We start from the raw sequence: 26,250 nt of genomic DNA, 5'->3' as shown, positions 1-26,250 counted from the left end.
TTATACATTTCCTATATCATCAACTCTTCTTTAAAATTAATTCTCCAGCATTTTCTACAGGGGCAGTTTATGAGCTTAGCATCATCTATTTAAATATCTTGTGCTCTGGTACTGTTATTTCTGACATTCTGATATTGAATGTAAGTGCTGTGGTCCACAGTGTATTGTACAGTTGCTCAGTTGTTTGGAGTAATTCCTATCTGTGTAATTAAGCTAAACATAAGTATTTTAGGGACTTGAAACTATATTTAAGCCAAATTGTTCTCTAGATGGCTCCATTACTACTCTTCGACCAGCCAGTGTAACACTATTTAGTTTACCATCACTGGGCCTGGATCTTGTTTCCAAGTTGATAGAAAAATATGGAAGTCTCATTGTTTTAGTTTGTATTTTGAACTTGGAAACACTTCTTTAAAGTTTAAAACTAAATTTGTATCTAAATAAAATTATGTTCCATAACTACACTATGTTCCATAATTTTCTTTTGACTAGCCAGTTTATATTCTTGGTTCATTTTTTCCATTAAGGGGTTTATATTTTTAATTGTTTTTAAAAATTATTTTGTTATGTAATTTTAATATTGCCAATATTTTCATTTGCCTTTAAAATTAAAACAATTTTTACAGAAAACATTTAACATTAAGAATCAAAGGCATTTACACTGTTTATGCTTATTAGCTTGGGCTAAAATCAGACAAGGGGTTGCTCTTTCTATTGTTTGTATTGATTTTGTCTGTTGCATTAGGTTTTCTTATTCATCTTTCTGTGCATGTGAGATGTAGGGATCTCATCTCTTGCATCCTGAAAGCTGTGCTTGGGAAGCAACTTACTTTATACTCTGAGCTGTTTCTTCTATGTTGTTTCCTTGGAAAGTCAGTTGATTAATGATTTCCATGCAATACTCTACACATGGCAAGATGGTTTTAAACTACAAATTTATTTCTACAGTATTTTGTGACAGCTATTTTGGAGTCTAAAAATGTAGTACATTTATTTGATTGTATGGGCAACTGTATATACTAGTAAAGCTTGAACTTAAATTTGAATTATTAAAGATGATTTGGCAGATGTCACATAGTGATCTAATTGAAAAATGTTTGTTTTCAAGTTTGACTTTTGTTGCAAGGGAAAAGAAAAATACCATGGTTTTTGTATGGAAATAATTATTTCAATACGTGAAAATTTTATTATGTCGGTAGGATATGATGATCAAGGACAATCTTTTAAAGCTTGAAGTTAAACGTGCTCGAGAAATGCTTTACAGCAAGGCAGAGGAGGTCCTTTCTCTGGAGAAAAGGAAACAGCAGCTGTGCACAGCCATGGAAGAAAGAGTTGAAGAAATTAAAGTACACAAAGCCATGCTTACCTCACAGATCAGATATGTTGACCAGCAGCGACAAACTGTGAGGTAAGTATCGCATTTTCTTTTGTTTCCTCTGCTAAAGCACTTTACAAAACAATGTTGGGGTGGTGTAAGGAGAGCTCCCCGTTTCCTGACACCACCCTCATGTCCATCTTTCTGTGACTCACCTGAAAGGCTTCTGCCATTAGTATAAGGTAAAGAAGTCTAGTTGCTTCTGTTTGGCTAATCCTGTAACCGTGAGACATATCCCTATACGGGATCAGTAATCTACTTCAATTTATTTTTTTAAATGCATGTGTATTCATGTATATCTATATGAAGTGCATATGTATGCAAATGGAGGCCAGAGGTCACTTAGGTGCCATCATCAGGAATGTCCTCCCATGAGACAGGGTCTTTCACAGTCAAGAGCTCACCTTAGGGTGGTCTGGCTGGCCAGTGAGTCCCAGGGATATGCCTGTTACCACCTCCACAGTGCTGGGATTATAGATTCCTGCTACTATACCTGGCATTTTTACATGGACTCTGGGGTCAAACTTAGGTCCTTACACTTGGTAGACAAGTACTTTGCCAAATCCTGGTCCTTGGAATTGATATTTTATATATATTCTATTAAAAAAAGTGATCTAGTAAAGTGTTCCCTTATCTAGCTCTAAAGGTTACGTTTACTGAAGCAGCTTGCTTGCAGAATGTTTTAGTATCACTAATGAGACTATCCCTAGCTACGTTATTTTTGGTTAATTTTAATTCCTTTTAAAGGATGTCATTTTTGATTGGTTGCTGCCATATAGGAATATCATAGTTAATTTCTAAGTATAAGTACCACATTTACAACAATTAATTTTGTTGTTGAACTATAACTTCTCATTGAAGTTGTAGTTTTAACATGTATGCATGTAAACTTGAACTTTCTGGACATTCTACTTGTATAATTTTTGAGTAAGTTTTGCTTCTTTCCACCCTATAAAGCTTTTTTTTTCTTGGCTGTACTTGTATTATAAGGTACTGAATCTCTAGTTTGATAATGAGTAACAGTAATTACAGATGCCTTTGTCTTTTGCCTGATCTTGAAGGGAGGGTTTCCTCATTTTTAAATGAAATACATCGGTCAGTGGTGGTGCACGCCCTTAATCCCAGCTCTTGGGACGCAGAGGCAGGTGGATTTCTGAGTTCGAGGCCAGTCTGGTCTACAGAGTGAGTTCCAGGACAGCCAGAGCTATACAGAGAAACCCTGTCTTGAAAAACCAAAACAAACAAACAAACAAACAAACAAACAAACAAACAAATACAAGGGCTTTTGCAGCCTAGTTAACTATTTACTTTTGTAATGCTGGGGATTGAAACAAGGGGTTCGTGTATGCTAGACAAGCTGAACTACATGCCTCGGCCCTGTTTTGAGACACCCTTCACCATGTTAAAAAAGGCACACGTTTTTGTTTTGCTGAAAATTTGCTTTACTTTTTTAAAACTGTTAACATACACTAACTTTTCTTATATACTTTTTCTGCTTTATTTTTTTACTTTATTGACATCATGTATTTCCAATGATGTTATTGTAGTTACATTGACCAGCTTATCAAAGTTAAGCCAACCTTATGTTCCTGGAGTAAGTCAATTTATTGTTTGTATACTTTGGAGTTTGTTTGACAGGGTTTCTCTGTAGCTCTGGGTGTCCTGGAACTTGCTCTATAGATCAGGTTGGCCTTGAACTCATGAGATTCAACTACTTTTGCCTCCTGAGTGCTGGGATTAAAGGCGTGTCCCAGCGTAGTTGTCTTTATGTTAATTTTCTTCTTAGCAGAAAGCAGCTCTTGCTGGTGCAGTAATGTCCCATGAGTACATCTATTTTTGTTGTTGAAGCCTACTTTCTACTTTTTCCTGAACTCATGAAAAGATTTTTTTCTTGTTCCCAAAGGATGTTTCCTGTCTTTCTCACTTCTTTCTTCTAAAACATATATTATTTGTTTTTGAGACTGGGTATTGATACCTAGCTTAGACTATCCTTGGCCTCAAGAGTCATGCATCAGCTTCCCAAGACCCAAGATTAAAGGTGTTTGTCACCACACCTGGCTTCTTCTCGTTTACAAAGGTGAAAAGGTGAACTTCTTCTTAGTCTTCACCTTTAGCTGATGATCGTGAAGGTTATGATCACAAAAGACTGAATATGTTCTGATCAAATAATACAGTAACAAATTCTAAAAAGCCAACTTTTGGTTCTAAATGTCTTTTACCATCTGTGTCACGTGATAACATCCTTCATCACTGTTATAATAGTCTTTCATGTCTTCTGTCAGAATCTGTGGAACTACGATAAGCTAGCTTGTTCAAGTAGGGCAAACTCTGAGACCTACACACAGGATCATTAAAACAGGAGAGTACTTTAACCTGCTTGAGGACAGTAATAATATGAGTCCAAATGTCTTCAATAAAAACACCTACTAATTTTTAATTTCTTTTCATATTAGTTCTGAATTTCATGAGCGGCTAAGTAAAATTGATAAGCTTAAGAATAGATATGAAATTCTTACTGTTGTCATGCTGCCTCCTGAAGGAGAAGAGGAGAAAACACAGTCCTATTATGTAATAAAGGTAACATTTACCTGCTGTAAATCTATGATTGTATGATTTATTCACTCAATATACATTAAAATATATATTCACACTTCACATCTCAAATATGCAAACCAAGTTATTTTGCTGTAACTAAGTCTAGCTTTTAACAGAAACTATCCATGGCTGGAAGTGGAAACAGTAGTGTCCTTTTTTTGTAAAGATGTCCTGAGGCCCACCAGTGACCTCATCTTGACATCTGCAAAGACCTGACTTCTCAGTGTGGTCACACCACAATCCTACATGTTAGGAGCACAGCACATCTTTTATGGCCACAGTAGCTCCTGGTGTTGGCCCAGCAGTAGCCTTTGGTATGTTGAACATACCAGAGTGTTTTCCATGTTTCAGCTTTAGTGTGTGATTCCACTTAAAAGCAAAACAGGAATAACATACCAAAGAGCTAGTTAGCATTCTTCACATTTCAATCCCAAGAGACTAAGTCTTTATAAGCCAACAGTTTTGTTCTGACCAAATTTGAGTGATACTGTCCAATAAAGTTATCTTAAAAAGCTGTGAAATATTAAAAAGTTATAACTGTTTATTTGGGGTTTCCCAACCCCAAATAAAATGTACTATATATATATCTATATAAAATGGACCATAAGCATATGTATGTATGGGTATATATACATTTATACTATAAATAAATGTACATCTATATGTAATCTTTTTGCCAACAGAGGGAATGATCATTTTAGAATTTAAAGGCACACCTAGAATTTTCAGAAATTTTTTACAGATGAAAAAATTAAGAATGAACTCAGTTGAGAGAGGTGACATTCACTAAAGTTACTCAACTGTCACAATCTGTCTCACTCATCCCAGTATGCTTTCACCACACTATTTTATTCAATAGAAATAGCAGCAAATCTGATTTTTATTTTGTCTTGGCTATACTTGACACATACAGATTGCATGTATTTCTATGCTACCTTGATATTTTCATACATCTACACATTTAAATTAAGGGTAATCACATTTCATGCATCATTTCTTTGTGAGTTATTATATAAATGTGTTAAAGGTTCAGTTGCCAGCTGATAGATTTCCTTCCCACCACCACCATGGCGGGGGGGGGGGGAATAACTGGCTCCTGAGGATACTAATCTCATCAGTGAATTAATTCATTGATATTTAATTGTATTACTGAGAGGTTCTGGGGCCTAGGAAGAAGCAGCTGGAGGCACTCCTGGGGAAGATTTATCTTGCCCCTTCTCTGCTTCCTGGATAACACAAAAGGAGCAGCTAAGGCTTAACCATGCATACCCTGTCCTGCTTTCTAGAACCCAGAAACAGGAGAAAGTGATGAGATAGAAGCCTCTGATACTGAGCAAAAATGCAGGTTTACTTGTCAAGTATTTTGTCACAGCAGCAGTCAATACAGGAATATTTGGTATAAAAGTATGTGTAACCTGTTTTAAAAGAATAAAAGTTACTTTGGTAAGCACCATCATATAGGAAATTTTAATATTTAAGCAATTTAAAGGTCTTCATGGTTTTTTTTTTTAGCACATTTACATCATTTGTACAGTTATCATCAAAATTAATTTTCCTTACGTGTGTCTATATGTGAGTGCAGATGCCCAAGGTCAGATAGATAAGTTGTAATTGTTTAGCTGTGGTTGATAAAATGATGTCAGATCTCTTGGAACTGGAGTTAAGGGTGGTTGTGAGCTGCCTGATATGGGGATTGGGAACCAGACTTGGGTTCTCTGGAAGAGCAGCAATGCTCTTAACTGCTGAGCCAACTCTCTGGCCCAAAAGTTATCTTTTTAAATTGTGATAGAATATATTAGAAGACACACCGACACTGCTTTCCCTGATAGATCCTGGTTACTTTTTATCATTTTCTGAATCAAGTAAGAATTGGGTTCTCAAACCTCTCTCAGACCAAGACATTCTTATTTATAGTCAAGATCTTTTGAGTCACCCTATCTATCTTCCAGAGATCTGGTAGCTGCTTAGCTCTCTTCACGCCACTCCCCCTCCCTGCACCTTCCTCCTGGTGTTTTATGTTGGCTACTTTTCCACCATGGTTTTGTATCCTATATATGTGTTGTATTTTAAAGCCTAAGAATTTGTTTGGTCTTGTGGATGAGATAAAGAGTATAGGAAGTAAATGCCTGGCAAGCAGGTGAAGGCCCTAAGGTAAGCAGCGATTGCTGTGACTTAATTATTTTCTGCTTTTGGCAATATCTCCTATGATAAATTACTTTAGCTCTGTTCTGTATCTTATAGGCTGCTCAAGAAAAAGAAGAACTTCAAAGAGAAGGTGATAGCTTGGATGCTAAGATCAACAAAGCTGAAAAAGAAATCTATGCTTTGCAAAACACCTTGCAAGTACTGAACAGCTGCAACAACAATTATAAGCAATCTTTCAAAAAAGTGACTCCATCAAGTATGTAGCAGCCATTACAACAAATATGATGACAATTACAGTTAATAAATGGAGAGGAGGAACATTAAGATTCTTGGAGAATAAAAGTGTGCTATGATTGGTCCTTAAAAAAAATCATAGTATGTTCCTCCCTCTTTGTTTTAATCACTATGAAGTATTATTTACATTATTAGTTTTATTGGATTAATGCATATCCCTTCAGGGAATTCGTTTTGAATCTGGAAAATGTACTGGTGCTATATACTGACTAAATAAGAAATGGCTACTACATGTCTATACTGTGTTTTTCATAAGGATCTAAGACATGTAACCTTTCATTTAAAAAGTTAGTAGTTTATTTGTTATTACTTTAAGGTAGCTTCCCACATATTATACTGGAAATTAAAATTCTCTTGTAGGTGATGAGTATGGATTAAAAATTCAGCTAGAAGAACAAAAAAGAGCTGCAGATGAGAAATACAGATGTAAACAAAGGCAAATCAGAGAACTTCAAGAAGATATCCAGGTGATTTCTACAGATGTTCTAGTAATAAGCCATAAATAAAAATACCATTATTACTACTCAATCTTGTACAAAAAACATCTTTAGAGAGGTAGGCCATGAGAAACTCAAACCTCATTTAAAGAAGAAAAACAAGTAAAGAAAATATAAAGCAAATTAGTTAAAATTCTATGGCTGAGAGGCAATAACTTTATTAGTATCAACCACAGCTAGACAATTATGATTTATCTACTAGCCATTACTTAGTGACCTCACTGAATTCCTTAAAGATCACATTCAATTTTTAAACACAAAGTTTAAAACAGAAAAATCTAGTTAAAGTAGCCACTAAAGCAAACCACTGAAAGGCAGAAGAATGTGTTTTGGTAAATTGGGCCTAGCTAAGGTAACGAACTGGTAACACAAATTATGAATCTTTGAAAAATGGATAATTTCAAGTAATTGTTTCTAAAGTTCCCAGGAGAATGAGATTCAAAACTAATTCATAGGACTACTGTATTCCTTATCCACTAATACAGTAAATATAGTACATAAATAAGACAAAAAATTCAAATTGAGGGAACAGCTGGCAAATGGCAAGCAATAAATCATATTTTTTTATTCTGATCATGAGTATGTTGACACTTTATTTTCTACAGAGCATGGAAAATACTTTTGAAGTTATAGAACACTTAGCAAATAACGCCAAAGAGAAATTATCAGAGAAACAAACACTCGCATTTCAACTTCGTAAGGAGACTGAGGAGCAGAAGCCGAAATTACAGCGAGTAACCAAGCAGGTGCTAGAGACCTTAAAGCTGACCCTAATACTCGCATCTTTCAACTACTAAATGAACTCAGAGCCCGCTTTCCTTAACTCATGGAAAGTAGTTTTATATAGTGCCTGACTTATTTATTAATATTAACAGTGTGGAAGACTCAGAAGAGAAATCCGCATTTTGAAACAAACAAATGATGAAACTCTAGAGGAACAAGACATTCAGCTCCGTGAGATCATACAGTTTCACAAGGACATTGACCAAATGTTAGTTAATGCCATGGAAAATGCAGAAATTCATGTCATTTTTCAAACGTATTTTCAGCAGGTAATAGAGTCTAATATAGTAGGTCTGTGTATCTAATTAACTTTCTTCTAAAGTGTGTAGGACTAATGACTGAAACATTCTTTCAGGATGGGTTAGAACTACCTACAGCAAAAGCCCCGAGCTCAAGAGCCTCTTCCCAGTCTTCACTTTCATCACTCAGGTAAGGGAAGCGGGTCCTCAACCTCACAGCTGCTACTGGCCAGCACACTACCCACTCAGCTACCTACCCACATCACTCACCTTCAGCAACCGCACTACGGTACAGACACACAGTATAGCAAGCTGCCTGCAGCTGCTAATATTTCTATTATGACACACTTACTGTAACTAGGAAGTTATTTTAGGGAACAAGGTTGAGTGAAAATTAGGGTAATATAGCAAACATTTTGGGTGAACTCTAACTCTAGGAAAATTTAAATCTTTTTAAACTCGATAAGAGTAAGTTAGATGCACAAATAACTGATTTTCTAATTATAGATGTTTATTTACGGTATCTTACTTAGCTTAATGCAAACCAAAATCTACCAGGGGGAATAAGTCTTTGTTGACATGTTGATCAATAATAAACCTGATTTTAAGATTTCTAATCTTCTACAGTTGAAAGTTATGTACTAGTTTTTATTAGTCTATGTAAGTGTTTCATTAAAAAAAAAAGAGAGAAATCCCCAAAGACAGTATTTTAAGCTTAAAAACCTTTTTTCTACATAAATATATCAAACTACTCAGTTTACTATATATTAAATTTTTCTGTACTTTTAATAAAACATATCATTTCAGAAGCAAATGGCTATTTTCCAAACCATCTCACCATCTCACTGCCAACCCCGTTCCTCTTCAGCGTAAATGACTTTAAACTATCATTTTGATCACCTTTTCAAGCACCCACTCCTTTTGTTTCCACCTTACAAACTACTGCTTCCAATTCTATATGAAACTGTTTACACTTGAAAATATTTTTCTCACAGAAAGAATTAACAATTTACTTAAACTATGTTCATTTCTTTTTTTGAAAGAATTGGTCATATTTTTAGATTTTATAACATTAATAGCTTTCGTAGTTCTTTAATTACTTATGGAATTAAAAAAATATTATTTTGCCAAAAGAAAGGTCTTTTGAAGTACATTTTGCATTAAGTTTATAGAAAATCCTTTCTTGTTCCAGGTCGCTCGAGGACTCAATTCCCCCCTCTCCACCTACAGCTAAAGTGATACAGCTCAGATTCCCTGAGCCTCCGCCAAGAAGTGATAGCTCTAGGTCAGCTAGTAGTGGCAGTAATTCCAACATTCCTAAACAAAAAAAGCTCAACAAATAAACATGCTTCTTTTAATCTTTTGTACAAATTTTGAACACAAATGAAAATCTTATTACTAGTTAAGTCTCCCTCTTTTCCTGGGGTTCCATTTATCGACGATATAGGCTTACTAAAATAGTACCAGAAGTATAGAGCAGACAAAAGTTCTTCACAGTGGCTGTAAAAGCTGTTTGGGAAAAGAACAAAGGGAGTTTTTGTTTGTTTTTTCCTACTGTTTTATTTATAGTGAGGGAAAACTGCAGAACTTTAGCCAAGCCATGTGACAAAGCAGAGGGAAATCAGCAGTTTCTCTTTTTTACTAGAACATGTCTATAGTGTTAGATGTTTTATGAAGTAACACATTTATAAGATTCTTTCACTAATACACTTCTAAAGATTTATTCTATATCAATAGGGAAGTTTTCATTTACTCTAGATCACAAATTACTTTTTAAAATAAAAAACAAAAAGCAAACAACCGTATTCTTCAGATTTTTTTTTGGGGGGGTAGGCATGAGGGAGGAAACTGGTAAAGGGCATATTCTGTTTGTTTGTACTGGTTATAACGTGTAACCAAAAAGACACCATCACTCCCACTCCCTCAAGAAAATAATGTAGTAAGAAAGACACTGTATATATGTGTGTGTACATATACACTTATCTCTGTACATGCACAAATAAAGTACAACTTAAGCGGCTAAAAATATTTCTTCTCTGACCTTAAATTTACACTGGAGGTAGATATTGCATACTATATTTAAAATTGTTTTTTCTAGTTAATACTTTATTTCCAGCACTTTGAATTTTTCGGACTTACAGTAGGAGACAATTTCAAATAAATTACAATTCATGTATATAAATCAGCATCTCCTTTAAACCTGGGGCAAAATAGTTATTACAACAGTGATTGTCTTAGAACCACTACTCAGTTACTTCTGAAAAAAGCAGCAGTGGTAGTAAATCTGTTTCTACTAATGATCATTTTAAATTTAGAAACATAGTTAAGTCTAATAAGTAAAATGGCTAAGAAAACTCTGGGCACTTTTTGGATCAAATATTGCCTAGATGCACAACATGTAAGATCTAAAACTGATTAATCGTATCATTTTTTAAAATCAATGTTATGATTTTCAGTTGTTTTAGTTTGTAAGTTACTTAAATCATTAAACTTTGTGTTCTACAAAGGCAGAGGTTTTGTTTCTAGGGAGACTACTTTTCTAAGCTTTTTCTTTTCGTAATTTAGAGGTAATTATCACAGGCTTACTAAAGTAACACATAAGCAAAACACACTGGCACTGAAATAGGGCTAACTGCATAATAAATAGTTAGCTACTAGACCCTACTCTGGAATGGCCAGCATCCAAGTTTACATTTAACCACTATACTAACTACATGTAATAATGCTAAATTTTAAGACAAAGGATGAACCCTCTGTTTGCAGATCTGGACTAAGAAGTTATAGTTACTCTTGGAAATTAAGACAAAGCTGTCCAGGGTACATACAAACTATGGACATATTAATGTAAAAGAAAATACTGAAGACAGAACTGAGAATCAATTTAAATCCCCAATATTTTTTTCTGTGACAACTCCTTAAATATTCCAAGGAACTGGATGCTTAGTGTAGTCTGCTTAGCTTAGTATGTCCTAGGAAAGATGTAATTTTCAAAGTCTGACAGCCTACCCTACAAGGCACTATCCTAAGGGTTAAGTAAGGTTATATGTGTAAGGTTATAAGGTGTACTAGGGATTCTCAAAGATCAAGGGGTGTACAGAGTGGTGTTTTTTACCCTTTTAACAACAACAAACCCTAGCTATGTAGGAATCAGTCTGGAACTATTAATACATAGAATACTCTTAGGAGTTCCTTGGTGCTGGGATAGCAAAATGGCTCAGTGGACAGAGGTACTTGCTGTCAAGCCCAATGAGCCAAGTTTCATTCCTGGGACCTGTAAGGTGGAAGAAGAAATTCCTTCAAGTTGTCCTTCAATGTCCACATATGTGGCACACATGCTCATCATCCTCACCCCAGCCCAAATAATAATAATAATGAGTTCCTTGGTGTAAAAACAAATGTTGAAGTGATTATATTTCTGCTGCCATTATTTATTGTTCTTAATCAAGGTTTCTTTTCTGTATTGTACTGTAAAATAAATGTTATTTTACAGTAGTTTTCCATCACTATAATTTGGTATAAATACTATGTGTCAGTATTAAAGCTTTAGTATTTTACTGGTAGAAACAAACATGCAATGAGTCTCTTCTATTTCTGCCATTCCTTCATGCATGTCTGACGATGGATCCCATCCAATGACCAATAAGAGATTAAAAGCTTATTGCTATTTATACTTTCTAGAATCCTAATTTAAGAGCATCAGAAATGCAGCAGCTATGATACTTACTGATCTTGCCAAGAGTCTACTAGTCTACTATTCACTTTCTAGTAATTCAGAGGTGTTCTTTGAAAGCTGAAGATGATTTCTTCTTTAGCTGTTTGTATGTATAGGTCCACACATGGTACTCTGTGTGTGTGTGTGTGTGTGTGTCTGTCTGTCTGACAGAGGACAAGCTTTGGGAGTCAGTTCTCTCCCTACACCATGGGGTCTTGGGATTAGACTCAGGTTATCTGGCATGGCTGGTACTTTTATCTACTGATCCACCTCAGAGGCTTGGGATTTACTCTGGATTATTTACTAGGATTCAATGAGGGGCATCAATAAAGGAGGAAAGTGACAGATAAGAAAACTAAAGCTGCAAATCAACCCTCTGCTACTGAGAAACATGCCTACTGACTTTCCAAACATTTGCAATGTGATAGCAGAAGAAAATCAGATTTATAGGGTGCTTCTCTGCTGCTATTTTTATTAATAATTATTTCCTATTCTCATCTAGTTTGATACAGAATTCTCAAAGGGTTAGGTCAGTGTTTAAAATTAAGGATTTTCTTATGACTATAACCATTAAGTAAAAATAATATTGGAGAAATAAAATAGGCTCTGATTAACCAACTTTCGTGGTCTTATTCTTAAGGTATTTTGTTAATCTGGGAAGAAAACAGTATTCACAAACTATTGATATCAAGTCTTAGATAAGTCAAGTCATAATTTATCACTTAAAAATGAAATGGTGTAAAAATTTTAATACTGAAAACAAATGACTGAAAATAATATCTAAGAAACATTCAACCATAAATTGTTCCCCATCCCCAAAGGCTAAGGGCTTTTAACAAAAAACAGAATAAAGTATTTTTTGATAAAACAATCAAATTGTTCAATGCAAACATATTTTTCTAACAGTGAAATAAGATGGACCCAAGGAAGGATTCTCACAAACCATATTACAGTGAAGAAACAAAGTACTCAGAAAATATCTTTATGTGAAAAAGTCTGAGTTGTCAGTTAAAAGCTGTGTCCACACATACCCACACCACTGACTGACAAAGGGGCTGATAATTAAAACAGCCTTTTGTGATCTGCTACAAATAAATTTAGACTTAGAACTATTTGTTAGGGCTAAAGAATCCCCAAACTTCTGAAAATTAGTGTACATTTCCTTAGCAGATCATTTTTTTGGCTTATTTCCTTTTTCTTTTTCAAATTCAGCTATCTGATTAAATATATTGAGTAAATTTTGAGGTAAATTTTTCTTAACTCTGCTTTCTGGCTGCTCTTTGCTATTGAGCATCTCTTCTGGAGCCTCAGTTTTGTTACCCTCCCCACAGCTGTCATCCTTTTCATACGCACGCTCTCCCTGATTTGTATTTAACTGGTATCTTTGCTCATGTTTACTGACATCCCGTGATCCAGAGTACACATATTTTTTTTGTTTTTCAAGTGACTTCCAAGAGTAGTCTGAACTTGCTGGTGAAGTAGAGTACTTCCCAGAACTTGGCTCCCACCTTCTAGAGTAATCTTTTTTTCCCTCCGTGTCCTTTTCAAATCTTCGGTAACTAGATGCTTTCATCTTGTCCTCTGAATTTCTAGAGAAGGAATCTGAGGAATTTCTCCTACTGGAGAAATGTCTTTCTGATTTATATGGCTTTTCGGTTTTGCTACTACCTGCCTGGGTTTTATAGCTATTGTAAAAATCTGACCTACCTCCCAAATCATCTGGTACTTCAACTGAAGATGTCAGAAGGCCTCTTTCTTTCTCTTTTACCTGTGCATTTGGACACTGTAACCTATCCTGCTTTTCCAGCAGTTTCTCCATTTCTTGCTTTTGATTAAGGAAAGATGCTGAGGTATTAGTTGGAACCGGATAGCAATCATCTTTCCTACTTTGATCTGTGTGGCCTGAAGATGTCCTAGACCAGTGCCTCTTGGAACTGCGAGAAGACTCCGAACGATTCCTCTTAGTTTTCTTATGCCGTTTGTGGCTAGAAGAGGAAGAAGATGAGGAAGAAGAAACGGATTCATCGGCAGAAGAAACACTTGAAGAGGAAGAAGATGATTTTCTTCTTTTCTTCTTTAGCCTTAAAAAAATTAGTTGGCTCATCAGACATGTTAAGTACAAAAACATTAGTCAAATATTCCTTAAGATTTTACCCTAGTTTGTGTCACTTGAAGATGTTGTAAATTAGCTACCACTCAGACATAATACCAGTCTCAATTACTTCATCAAGTTTTCTATGAAGTGTGACTTTTGAGAACACCTATGACGAAAGGTGTCACTACAAGCAAATCCAGGACTTGTGAAAGATGAGTAACCTTTCTAGCATTGTTTACTCTACCTGAACATGTAAGAAGCAGCCTGAGTTTTCTATCTACCTATCCCTAATTTCTTCCTGTTCCCCTTCAGCATTATTTACATTTTGGGGCCAAACAGTTCTTAAGAGTAGCCTGTCCTGTGTACTGCAGGGTGTTGGTACAAAGGCTCCTCTATCCTCTACACACTAGATGCTAGTACTTTCCCACAACTATCAGTAACCACAGAACAAAACCACGAGTACCTAAGATCCGCAGCTCCTCTTCTAAAAGCCGATCTCCCAGAAACAGTTAAAGGAACTTAATTTATATTTCAATGTAATTTTTAAAGCGAAGTCTAGCCTTAGATTTTATTTTGCTTAATTTCTTAATATGTGGAACTATGCTTGCTAAGAATTATGACTTGGGATTTTTTTTTACTTACTTTACCTCCATATGGCACTTTGGGTTCAACTCTGTTGCTTTTAAGTTTAAAAAAAAATAGTGAATATTATAGTTTACCTTTTCTCCTCTTTTAAGAGCTTACGCAACTTTTCTGCACTTGTTTCTATTTTCTTTGTTTTCTGCTTTTCTTCCTTTTCAGCTTGTTTTTCTCTTAATTCCAAAGATTTCTTTTAGAACCCAGATATCGGAAAAAACCACACGTTAAAAATAAAAATAGCAAAATATGCAAAAAACAGTATTTAAAAACCACCCCCCAACCAGAAACCCAATTTAGGATAACCAAATCACCATATAGCCAATATTAAACAAGTTATATTTTTCCAAATAAAAAAATTAATGACACACATTTGGCATTAAATCATTTGAATGGCCAGAACAGTATTGAGGACCATATTGCAGTTGGTATCCCAGAAAAACAGGGAAGCCATTGCAGTAGTACCAATGACCCAGAATGCAAGTAAGATTTAAAAAGAGATGAAAAATTATTTTTTAAAAATGAGAAATTGTAAAGAGGAAACAAATTTTACAAATAAAATTTAAATTAGGACATTCCACAGAGGTGAATTGAGGGGAAAATCACCATGTTCAAATACAAACCATTTTAAAAATAGCACAGCCCAGTTGGATGCATGATTACATAAGAAATCATTTTCCAGTTTGTGGATGGGGATGAGCAGCACCAGATGTCACAGACACAGCAGCAATGGTCCAATTCAGAAGAAAATGCATGAGAAAACATCATCATCAGTATTACAGGAAAGGACAAGTAAAAATGTCTACAAAGGTCTGCATAATTAGCTCAATTATACCAGCAATACTCATAATCTTATAACCATCAGGTACGCTCTCTTCAAAGGAGAACAATCAATATCACATACTGAATTAGGCATACGCATCTTCATATGTGGCTATTTTTACTTTTGAATAAACAAAAAAGCAGTGGTACTATAATGCTATGCAAACCTAATTAGGACAAGCTATTCACTTTCCTAATACTTCACCTAGGTTACCTAGTTTTTCCTAAAAGAAAACGATATTTAATTTTAAATATCATTACATTTCAAAGAGGAAATAAAGAATCACCTGCATATATTTATGAAGTTTCTGCAAAGCATCCTCTGCATCTTTAAAAGTCTCATCCAAAGCCAGAGCTTTCTTATAGTAACTTTCAGCATTTAAAAACTTTTCTTCTTCTTCTAACCTTAGGAGGATTAAGCATTTTGTAAAACAAATTTATCCAAATACATAGAGAAATCATCAGACATTTATGGCAGAACTTATTAGAGGCAAGTAATGCTTAGCAAATTATTTCTAATTACCTATTCATGTTGACTTAGTAAAAAGACTACTTAAATGAAAATCCATTACTAGTACCTAAAACAATACTAGTATTTTTCCTTAGAAATAAAGGAAAATACATACATAACCTGTTGTCTGAAAATTTAGTATGATTTTTGTCATTATAACAGAGTTAGATATACATACACATAGTTGTAGATAACGTTATAACCTACAATCACTATTGTCATATAATCTTCAAGTCTAAACTATGAAAAATCAGAATGTTTTTCAGGATGTGGTGGCATACACCTATTATCCCAGCACTTCGGAGGCAAGGGAGGAGAAAGGTACTATGATTTTAGGCTAATCTGGTATAAACAGCAAGTTCCAGGCCAGCCAGGGCTACATAGAGAAAGGAAGTTTGGTATAGGGCAGTCAAAGGACTTACCAAGTACTTCTAGTTAACAGAAGAAAAAAATTATTACTACAAACCAAATGGGATTGGTTTGTGTTAGTGGACTGGATATGGGGAGCCAAGGGACAAGTAAAATCACTACCAATAGTTGTGATTGGATAACTGGTTAATGTAGCATTCTCTCAGTTAAAAGATGCCAATACATCAGGAATAAGACAACCTCATTTCAGTGGTACTAGCTGTTTACTTGCTAACAATGAAAGAGCTTCTCCAGCCACTGACTAAAATTTCATTAATTAGTAACTTGTGGGCATTTTCATCCCACAAATGCTTAGGTGCAATGCTCATCCAGGCAAGAATGGCCAGGAAGATCTGTGATACTGAAGAGATCAGTCTTTCTTCAGTCATAGCAGAGAAAGGACTAGGGACGTAGCTCATTTATAGAGTATTTGCCTGGCATGTTTGACATATCAACTGGGTTGGTATCTGGGTTCCATTCCCAGTATTGCAAAAAGAAAAGAGAAACAGCACAATGATGTTACTGCCATAAGTGGCTTTTAGTTATTAAAACTGATTCCTGCATGCCAGAACATGGTCCATGAATGACAACATGTGAGATTTCTGAGAACTTGTAAGAAACTTCAAGTAAATAGGAGTCTTGTAGCCTCTGTCTCTACTATGGCTTTGTTCTTGGAATGTGCTTTCAGGTCCCCCACCTCCCGATCCCAAGTGTAGTAAACAGGAGTGGGTTTGCTTCAGATTACACACTGTGCTTACTTTTGTTGTTCAAAAATGTTACCAAGCTCAGGTTGCCCTTGTGACTGTATGTAGCCTGAACTCATATGACTCTGCCTACCTCTCAGAATATGCTTGGAACATAAACTGTCTGTTGCTCTGAACAAAGTTGCTATTGCATGAAACTTTAGTCCACCTGACTTTTAGGCTCCACTCTCCCAGGTTCATGCTGCCAACTAGAGCAGCAACAATGCAAATATTTTAACTCCACCATTGAATCTGAATTTGTGGGACTTACCAGAAAGAATAGAGCTATAAGCTGACTATACGAGCAGAATCTTAATCATAATTTGCTAGAAATCACTTAATTCATATTTAGAATATTATATACTATTACAATAAATGACTGAAAAATTAAATACTAAAGCAAAACCTTCTGATATGTACTCTTGAAACAGAACATGTAACTTATTCTATTGCACTTTATCTATATTTCTATGTAACAAAAAAGACATTCTGAGCAATTAACCCCGAGATACTAAAGCATCTCCAGTCACAAAGACACAGACATACACATGTACACACATGTGCACATTCAGTAATAAGCCAAGAATAAGGGACAAAACCCCTGCCACCCAAAACTGAAAGTGTGCTCTGAAACTGCATATGCTAAGAAGCTATATATATATATTTTTTAATAGAAACCTCAGTGTATCACAGGAATTGGCTGACTTTTACTATTAAATGAAATCCCATACTTACTGCCCTCCTCTTTCTACAAGTGTCTGGCAGAGATATTTCCTTGCATTCCTGTGAGTTGGGCAGTTTTCTAATGCAAGCTCAAAATCTTCTATTGCTTTGTTCAGACTTCCTTTTGTTGCATATCTAAAGACATTAAACAAAAGTAGAAAAATTTAATCTTGTGACCCATTTTTCACATTCTTCAAAACATCTCCTTAAAATCCACAGTTCACTTACAATGCCCCACGAGCTACCAGAGCTTCCACATTTTGTTTGTCTATTTCCAGAGCTTTATTGTATTCGTTCATAGCATCCACATGTCGCCCCACCTTAAAATAATCGACTCCAATCTTCACACTGAAAACACATTTGTGAAACATCACAAATATTTTATAAGTATCTAAGTAAAATGCTAGTATAAATCATTATTAAATGAAAAGGCACTTAAATTGGACAGAAATTTAATTTTTAAATTACTCTCAATATACTTAAAAGGCACCCTGTTTTACAGATTCTCATGGCAAACATTTATAAACTTCAGATACCAAGACACTAATTTTTTCTGGAAAACAATTCTGAACAAAATTTGTCTGCTAAGATTCCAATGTAAGACCAATATAATACCTATATGAGTAATGTCAAAAATGTTCATTCACTTGTAAACACATTTTAGTCTTAATGATGAGAGAATTCGTGTCTGACTAAAAGTTTCATACTAGATAATTGCCACTGTTAGAACAATCTCCATACCATTTTAAAGCCCAAGATGCTGACTGTTTCTTTCTTAATGCTGAAGCAAAATCATCTTCAGAGAAATTTTTGCTATAAAGAAATGAGAGTAAAAAATGTAAATACTTTAGAAGTACACTTCATTCTGTCTCTGGTAGATACAACAGTGAAACAGTGAATTTTAAGCAGGAAATTCATATTACATCTATACAGGCAAGTCCTTTTAAACTGTCAAATGTGAATATTACTGTTAAATGGTATTTTTCTTAAGCATATACATAAAATGTTCTGTATCCTCCTCTACCTGGTCAAATGGCATCTCCCTGACATTGCTTGGCATGCAGACCAGGAGGAGATAGGCTCACTTCACTCTCCCTTCAGTGTATTCTGATGGTCAAATGTTCTTCAGCTAGACAGCTTCTGAGCTAACCCACTCCCCTCACCACCTTTTTCAGCTAAGAGGATGCATATCTATTTTTACCTTTGTAGGCCTCTCATTAAAGATGGTGGATGAGATTCGTCTATTCCTAGTTTCTCTAGAAGGAATTCAACTACTCCTGGATTAACAAATCCCAGAGAACTCTGCATGATATTTTCATAGGACTCCAAAGAATTACTATTTAGTTCAACACTCCTCCTTTGTTTAAAAAAAAAAAGAAAAAGAAATCAGAAACACAAACAATATTAATGACACCCACCCGTCCTCTACTAAAAACATGACTATAGTAAAGGTCTCAATTCTAACGCCACTTCTGTACACAAGAGTCATGCACTATTATCATATGATTCCTTCTAGCAAGCCAAAAGTAATTTAAAGGTCATAAAATGAAATTGTAGTTCTAATTTGTTAGAAATGGATAAAAGATAAATACCTGTAATACAAAGGAAGCTCTTCAGAAGTAATCACACCTAGTTTAATGCCAGACAGGTGTGGAGGAAGAGATGAGCTATACAGAGATACTGCAAGCTTTTCATGGTATCTGTCAATATCCTTGATTCCAGCTTTCAAGAAGAAAAACGGATCAAACAATAACAAAGTGAAAACAAAAATAAACTTTTCAAACACTACCTTCATTAAACTACATTTTCAACATTAATTTGAAACTTTTAATTAGCATGTTGAAGCTGATCACCTCGAATTATGTCACCAGTTTGGTAGTATGATAAAGGATCTCCATGGTTACTGTGAGAAGGCACATCTCTTAAAGGACAAAGAGCCTGAAACGAGAAGTATTTGAAAACACCACACATTTGACTTTTTGGCAAGAACAGTATCTCTTATCTTATTTATTATGAATGGTAATATTGCACATGAACATTAACAATTCTAAAATCTTACACTATTTTCTTTTTAAACAATCCATAATTATACATTATTTACAGGGTACAATTATACAGTATTTACAGGGTGGCAAATCAGAACACATACACAATTATCCTATGGGTAAACATTCCATTGGGTTTAAGTCTTCAGATTCTTTTCTAGTCGCAGACCGCCCATCCTCCTGTGCTGCAGAACATCTAGATTCTAATCTAACTGTCTTTGATATCAGCTCTCTACCTCCCTTCAGTCCTCTCACCCCTTGCTGACTCTGGCTACACTATTGTGTTTTTCAGTATCAACTTTTTGGCTACTATACACAATGTGAACATATAATATTCGTCTTTCTGTGTTTGCCTTTCATCAGAGACAGGGTCTTTCAGGCCATCTATTTTTCACAGATGGCACACTTTCATTCTTTTTGATGGCTTTAAACAACTGTTAACAGACATGTCTGTGACTTAAATTTAAGATTTTTAAGTTACAATTGTGTCCAATCACAATAAAACTTTTTTTCCAGTTTTAAGAATCAAATAAAGAAAAAAAAAGAATCAAATAAAGATACAAAAGATATTAGCATTTGCTAAATGAAGTGTGCACTCTCTTGTTTGTGTTTCTTCTCTTCATATGGTAAGACAGATAGCCAACATCGACAGTGTTAAAGTGAAGCATTCCAAACGAGGCAAGTATCTTATTACACTGAGAGAATGTTATATGTTTATTATAAATATATGATAGGAAGGTTTTGGTGAATTACTTATATGCAAACATCTAGTGCCCAATTATTAAGCATATGTTTAACCACAAGCTATCTGTTCAGAATACCAATGAACAGAATCATAACCACTAACAGATCTTTATGATGTAAAAAAGGAAACTGACCTGCAACTAGAGTCCCCAAACCCTAAAACACCCAAAATGGAGGAAATGTAACACTGTAGTACTTGTTTTTTTGAGATAAGGTTTCACTACAGAGATCAGGCTGGCCTTGAACTAAAAGTTCAGCCCACCTCTGCTTCCTGAGTACTCGGGTTAAAGGCATGCATTGCCAATGTCCAGCTCTCTAAAGCTTTTAGTAAGAAGAGCAACTCAGCTCTTCAGCTTATATTTAACCCCCCCAATATCCTATCAGGTAAATTTATGAAGAATTGGATAAGCAGTGACTATAGACAAGTGATGACTATAGAGTGACTTACTGTGATTTCTAAGTGAGATATATCTCTCATGATGCCACTTCCTAAACAGATCAACACCATGAAAAAACCAAATTCCCGAATAGAGCTAATTCTTCCAATCACTATATCACCACGTTCAATATCTCGGAAGAACAGTTCTCTCCGGTCCATGCTTGGGATCTCCATGAATTGCTCTAAAGGTGGCATGACTGCATAATGATCTGGAATCAAATCAAATCAAAACGATAATTTTGACTTCCTTCTTCTTTGATATACTGCTTTAAACCAAGCAATCAATCTTGAAAAACTTTCCAGACTAAACTTACTGTCATTGTCATCATGCACGTCAGAGGGTGTAGATGCATCTGATTTCCAAGACAGGGCAAAAAGCAGATCCGCTTTTTTAGAGATGAATTTCTGTATTTCAATGTTGTCAACTCTCTTCTCTTTCCTTCAAAGAAAGATGAAAAACATATATATATATATGGGGAGGGAGGAGCGCGAAGCTCGCAAATCTCTCATACATCCAAACGGATGTACGGAGGTTTTCATTACCCAATCCTGCTCAGAGTCTCTGGAGGTTTTATTTCAGTATTTTAGCTTTTCAACATGTATTTATTTATTGCTGATATGTGGCGTCTACGTGCCACTGTGTGCAACTCGGGGGTCATAGGACAACGCTGGAATTCGTTCTCTCCTACCCTTGTGAATCCCGGGAATCAGTCAGGTCAGGACGCTCGCTGGCAAGTGACTTTACCCACTGAGTTCCGGAAGAAGTTTTAAGCCCATTCTCTCTGGACGTACTACTTGGACACGGGAGCTTTGAAAGCTCTGGCTCCTTCTGTTCGGAAGGAGCAAGCCGGCCATTCAGCCAGGAGCCAGTGCCCGGACACACACCCCGGGGCTCCGGCTCTCCAGTCTGCCCCGCGCCCTGGCCAGGCCCGGGTTACGGCCCCCATACCTGCCGGCTCCCGGAGGCGGCGCCGCGCCGCGGGCTGGCTCGGCCGCCGTGCCCAGAAGGCTCCGGAAGTGCGGGTTGTCTTGCTGCTCACTCCGCAGCAGCGACAGCAGCGCCGGGCCGTGGCAGCCCAGCGACTGCCGCAGCAAGTCGCGGTCCATGGCGAGCCCGCCAGGGTCCGGCTCCCGAGCCCGCGCTCCCGCAAGCCGAGAGAAGCTGCCCCCGACGCGCTAACCTCCCGGAAGCGCTCGCGACTGCGAGCTGCCTCAGTCTCGCGAGACCCGGCGGGACTACGGGAACTCGCTGGAAGCGCGAAGCTGGTCTGGCGCTGGGCGGAGTAGAGGTTGAGGTGTGATGTGCGGGAACGCTTCCATTAAGCACGCACGTCGGGCTGTGGTTCCTGGGTCGGAACGGCCAGAGCTCGAGTTTCTGTTCACTCCGTGCTGCCGAGTTTGTCGGTGCAAGGAAGTCTGTGCGGCCGCGGAGGAAGTTTCCTCAGTCCCATCTGCTGGGGGCGGTGCCCCGTGTTTTCTCAGGATTGTCTCAAGGTGGCGGTCCCGGGAAAGCTGCCTGGTGGACCGAAGGGGCGAAGACAGACAGGGACCTATCGTTGACTTAGCAGCCGGAGGTGTGTCCACCGTGCACCTTGTCTTTTAGAGGGACTTCATTGTCACTAGCCCGGAGAGTTTTTAAAAGTGCCCCGCGCATGCTCTGTTCTAGTCGGGGTGGTACAGGGGATAGAAGTGGTGAAGGAAACTGAGAAAGCAGAGTGTTCCAAACAGATTTTTCACTGCCTGGTTTCTAGCCCTACTTTTATTGTGATTTCAAATTTCATTTTAAAGTAAACACATATGTGTATCCTGTAACAAACACTAGACTCTAAAAGTGAAAATACGCCTGGCTCAGAGTGACTCTGTTTAGTGATGGAATATACATAAGACTATAGATATACAGCCGTAACACAATGGTAATTAACGTTGGGCGCTAACTAAGGTGTCTCCTCAGGTCCTTCTCTAGGCAGAGGGTAATGGAGTTGCTGGGGTAGTTAGAAGAGGAAGAGTTAAATAAGGGCAGTCTACACATGGGACAGTATAATTAAAGAAGTACAAATGTGAAAAATCAAGATGTATTCTGGAGACCACAATGTGATATTAAAAATGTAGGGGTATCTCTATTAACAGACATTCTCATTATATAAACACCATTTCAGAAGGGGCGCAGAGAAAGAAAGGGAAGGAAGGAAAGATGGGAAAAGAGAAAAAGATTAACTTCATGACTTATTTAGCAAAAAAACCACAGAAATTTAGTTCAAACAAGGCAGCCATATTGAGCAGTAACTGAAGTGTATTTTAAGATAGTTTTTTTGATTTCCCAAAGTAACATGTACAGTCTGGGTTACCATTTCTGAAGGATGTACACGTAACGTTTTACTTCATATGACACATGCATATGTAGACGGGCTCTGGTTCTTGATCCTACTGTAAACTGTCAGCAGACCTTATTTCCATCGAGGCCAAGGAAAGTGTGTATTTGGGAAGGCAGGGACGAAATAATACTATATCTGTTTTCATTTTCTGCTTCTTTTTATGATTGACTCGCTCCAAAAGTAGACATTACCCGTTTATATATTTGCTTCGGTTCCTTGGGCCAGAGTTTCATGTAGCTCAGGCTAGCCCTGAACTGGTGTAGTTGGGGGTGACTTTCTGAACTTAGATCCTCCTGCTTGCACATCCTGAGTGCTGGAATTATGCTACCATGTACAGTTTATGCAGTGCTGGGTATGGAAATGAAGGCTTTGTGCGTGCTAGCAAGCACTCTGCCAGCTGAGTACACACTTACTCTCAATTATACTGAATCGGTAGCAAAAAGTTTAGAGCTTTAGTACACCTGACAGGCTTACATATATGTTATTCTTTTTTTCCTGTTTATGTTTCCACTATTTATGTTTATCTATAGCAACACTGTTAGTCTGTGATGATGGCTTTACTAATAGGAACGTTGTAATCAGTTGTATTCTGGTAGAGGTGATTGAGTGTGAGATTCGGGAAGATCAGCCAGGGGAGAAGCTTTTTGAGATGTGAGACCACAGGAGACCACTTAGGAAGCCAGTGACACATTCATTAGCACTGGTTACACATTTACTAACAGCACCTCCATGCTACCCACTTACACAGTAGGAAACACTTTAGATAGTGTCGATAAAGAAGAGAAAACAGAGGGACAGGATCTGGGAGTTGAAAATCATCACAGAGAGTGGGCACTAGCTATGAGAAATGAGAAACAACCCACAGCCAGCCCTGGCAGCCAAGGCAGCAGATGGCCAGTGCTGTCAGATTCCACACAGACAAAGATATGGGAGTATCAGAAACACACAGAGGCCAAAGAGGAAGAAATCAGCATTTGACTGCTTAGACATACTTATCAACATAGTTTACAAAATGTTTTGCATTAAAGAAAACCACTTCAAATAAAAAAGACATTCATTTTAAAGTATTTTTAGATTCACAGCAAATTGAGTAGACGATACAGACATTTCCCTAGTATTACATATGCATAGCCTTCTTCATCAAAATTCTCCACCAGAATGGGACATTGGTTACAACTATGAAACTCAACAATGAGCCTACATTGACATGTAATATCACAGATACTCCATGGTTTACTAAAGAATTCATATGATGCAGACAAATACATGTGTTGCACATCACAGTAGCCTACAAAACAGTTTCACTGTCCTAAAAAGAAAAAAAAATCCTCTATAGACTCTGTTCTTTCTTCCCCAGAAATCCTAATAAACAACCTTTTACTGTCTCTATAATTTTCCCCTTTCAAGATTATCATTAGTTTGAATAGTTCAGTATGTAGCCTTTTCAAATTTGGTTCTTTCACACACACACAGACACACACACACCCAAACGTGTGTCCTCAGTCTCTTTTGGTAATTTCTCCTTAATGCTGAACAATAGATATTCTATTGGCTTATGACACCTACCCAGTCTACATCGGGGAAGCTAGTTTCCTTTACTAATTTAAGTCCATTTAAATAGCACTTTCATCTGAAAATATTCTCATAGACACACCAAGAAATATTTTGTCATCGATCTGGCTATCCCTTAATACAGTCAAACTGATAAATAACATGTTTATACATGTATAAAATGAATTATTTTTAATATAAATGTAAACAGTGATTATTCTGGTAGCTGTATTCCTTTACTTTTGCTAGTCCCTGAGAACCACACAGAGAAACCAAGGTTTATTTCAAGCTGCACCTCAATACTGGGCAGATAAATGATTTATTGTAACCCCTCTGCTAATCTGGCTACCCGTAATGACCCATTCTGCCCTACGTTTGGGGGCCACTTTGTCCTGGCCCGAGCTGCTGCTCCGGTCCACGGGTCAGGGTCTAGCAAGAGAGAGAGTGGGGATGGAAGGGCAAGAGACGCGAAGAGTGGAGACAATACAGAGTTTGATCAAGTCTCTCTTTATTGAAAGAAAATCCTGGGTATTTATATGCTTTTCTACGTGCCTTGCCCTCGTGGACAAGCAGGGGAACACAGCTGAAGGCACTATGCCACGTGCCTTGCAGCGTGAATACCAGGTACACCTTGCAGCTGGGGGCACTAAACAGTGTAACAAGGTGTTTATCGGGGTGTGCTCAGCTGTTGTGGGCTGTTGAAAACAAATCTCTTGTCAGGGTATATGGCCTGAGATGGCTGCAAAGATGATAGCCGCTTTCTGCTAGGAGTCGGCTCCCAACAGCTACCTCTCAGCACATCCCAATATTATTATTGATCTGGCTCTTTGGGCTTTAGATTGTTTTTCTTCCTGGACTCTCTCCTCTCTGTGGCAATCTGAAACTGCTCCTCCTACCTCCCCCATACTTAACTCTGGCTGGTGGACATTCCACCCTTTTCTCTCTTCTGCCCAGCCATTGGGTGATTGGAATTTATTAACCAGGCAGAGAATGAATGGTAAGAATTGTTTACACAAACTTGGAACAGGAGATTCTTGACCTAAGCATTACAATGCCATGTCTGGATTGAATGCCCAGTCTGCTTTGAGGGCAGAGAAATCAGCATTTGAATAACACAAAGATAACCTTTACACAGTGCACAAAACATTAAGCCTACATTCACATTTTTAAAGAAACCCGGGAAGAACGTGGTTTCAGCTAACCCTCTAAATTGCACAGAATGGTAAAATGCTGACAACACACACACACACACACACACACACACACACACACACACACACTTAGACAATGCAAATTCTACAGTTAGTATTTTGACTCAAACATTTATTAACCTTTCATACCTCTTCATTTTTCAAACGGCAGAAGGAAAGACAGAAACTACTAAATAGTATTAATTGACCCCTAGTTTCAAGCCAGACATGGTGGTGGTTAGTTCATACCTAAAATCCCAGAACTCGAAGCCAAGGCAGTAGGAATGCTGGCTCAAGACTTGCCTGGACAGCACAGAAAGACTTATCTCAA

General features: G+C 37.1%; 2 protein-coding genes across 4 annotated transcripts in view; one reads left to right on the top strand and one right to left on the bottom strand.

Moving 5' to 3' along the window:
• The window catches only part of Ccdc39 (coiled-coil domain containing 39), a 30,880-nt gene extending 20,575 nt beyond the window's left edge, over window positions 1–10,305 (top strand). The window contains exons 13-20 of one of the 2 annotated variants that reach the window (XM_028755762.1): window positions 1,200–1,408; window positions 3,829–3,952; window positions 6,212–6,371; window positions 6,770–6,876; window positions 7,512–7,652; window positions 7,782–7,958; window positions 8,045–8,118; window positions 9,121–10,305. In XM_028755762.1, coding sequence (XP_028611595.1) covers window positions 1,200–1,408; window positions 3,829–3,952; window positions 6,212–6,371; window positions 6,770–6,876; window positions 7,512–7,652; window positions 7,782–7,958; window positions 8,045–8,118; window positions 9,121–9,271 — 1,143 coding nt within the window. In that variant the 3' untranslated portion in view covers window positions 9,272–10,305. The remainder of the gene's footprint in view (window positions 1–1,199; window positions 1,409–3,828; window positions 3,953–6,211; window positions 6,372–6,769; window positions 6,877–7,511; window positions 7,653–7,781; window positions 7,959–8,044; window positions 8,119–9,120) is intronic. The other variant, XM_028755711.1, reaches the window with a different exon arrangement.
• On the bottom strand, window positions 7,440–21,968 carry Ttc14 (tetratricopeptide repeat domain 14). Of its 2 annotated transcripts, XM_028755863.1 has the most exons (12): window positions 21,756–21,968; window positions 21,121–21,245; window positions 20,816–21,015; window positions 19,432–19,516; window positions 19,171–19,300; window positions 18,780–18,935; window positions 18,320–18,391; window positions 17,807–17,926; window positions 17,591–17,713; window positions 15,481–15,598; window positions 14,455–14,564; window positions 7,440–13,721 (listed from the first exon to the last, which is right to left on the bottom strand). In XM_028755863.1, exons 1-12 carry the CDS (start codon window positions 21,911–21,913, stop codon window positions 12,812–12,814), a joined length of 2,307 nt encoding a protein of 768 aa, XP_028611696.1. In that variant the 5' UTR covers window positions 21,914–21,968; the 3' UTR covers window positions 7,440–12,811. The 2 variants fall into 2 exon arrangements, 1 of the variants encoding a protein (XP_028611696.1); XR_003709815.1 differs by lacking the exon at window positions 7,440–13,721 and having other exon boundaries at window positions 14,516–14,564; window positions 14,995–15,598; window positions 21,756–21,913.
• Between the last annotated feature and the right edge of the window lie 4,282 nt (window positions 21,969–26,250).

The sequence above is a fragment of the Grammomys surdaster genome, unplaced genomic scaffold (genome assembly GCF_004785775.1).
Source record: "Grammomys surdaster isolate TR1022 unplaced genomic scaffold, NIH_TR_1.0 62, whole genome shotgun sequence".
NCBI lineage: Eukaryota > Metazoa > Chordata > Mammalia > Rodentia > Muridae > Grammomys > Grammomys surdaster.
This window is presented reverse-complemented; position numbering and strand designations above follow the sequence as displayed.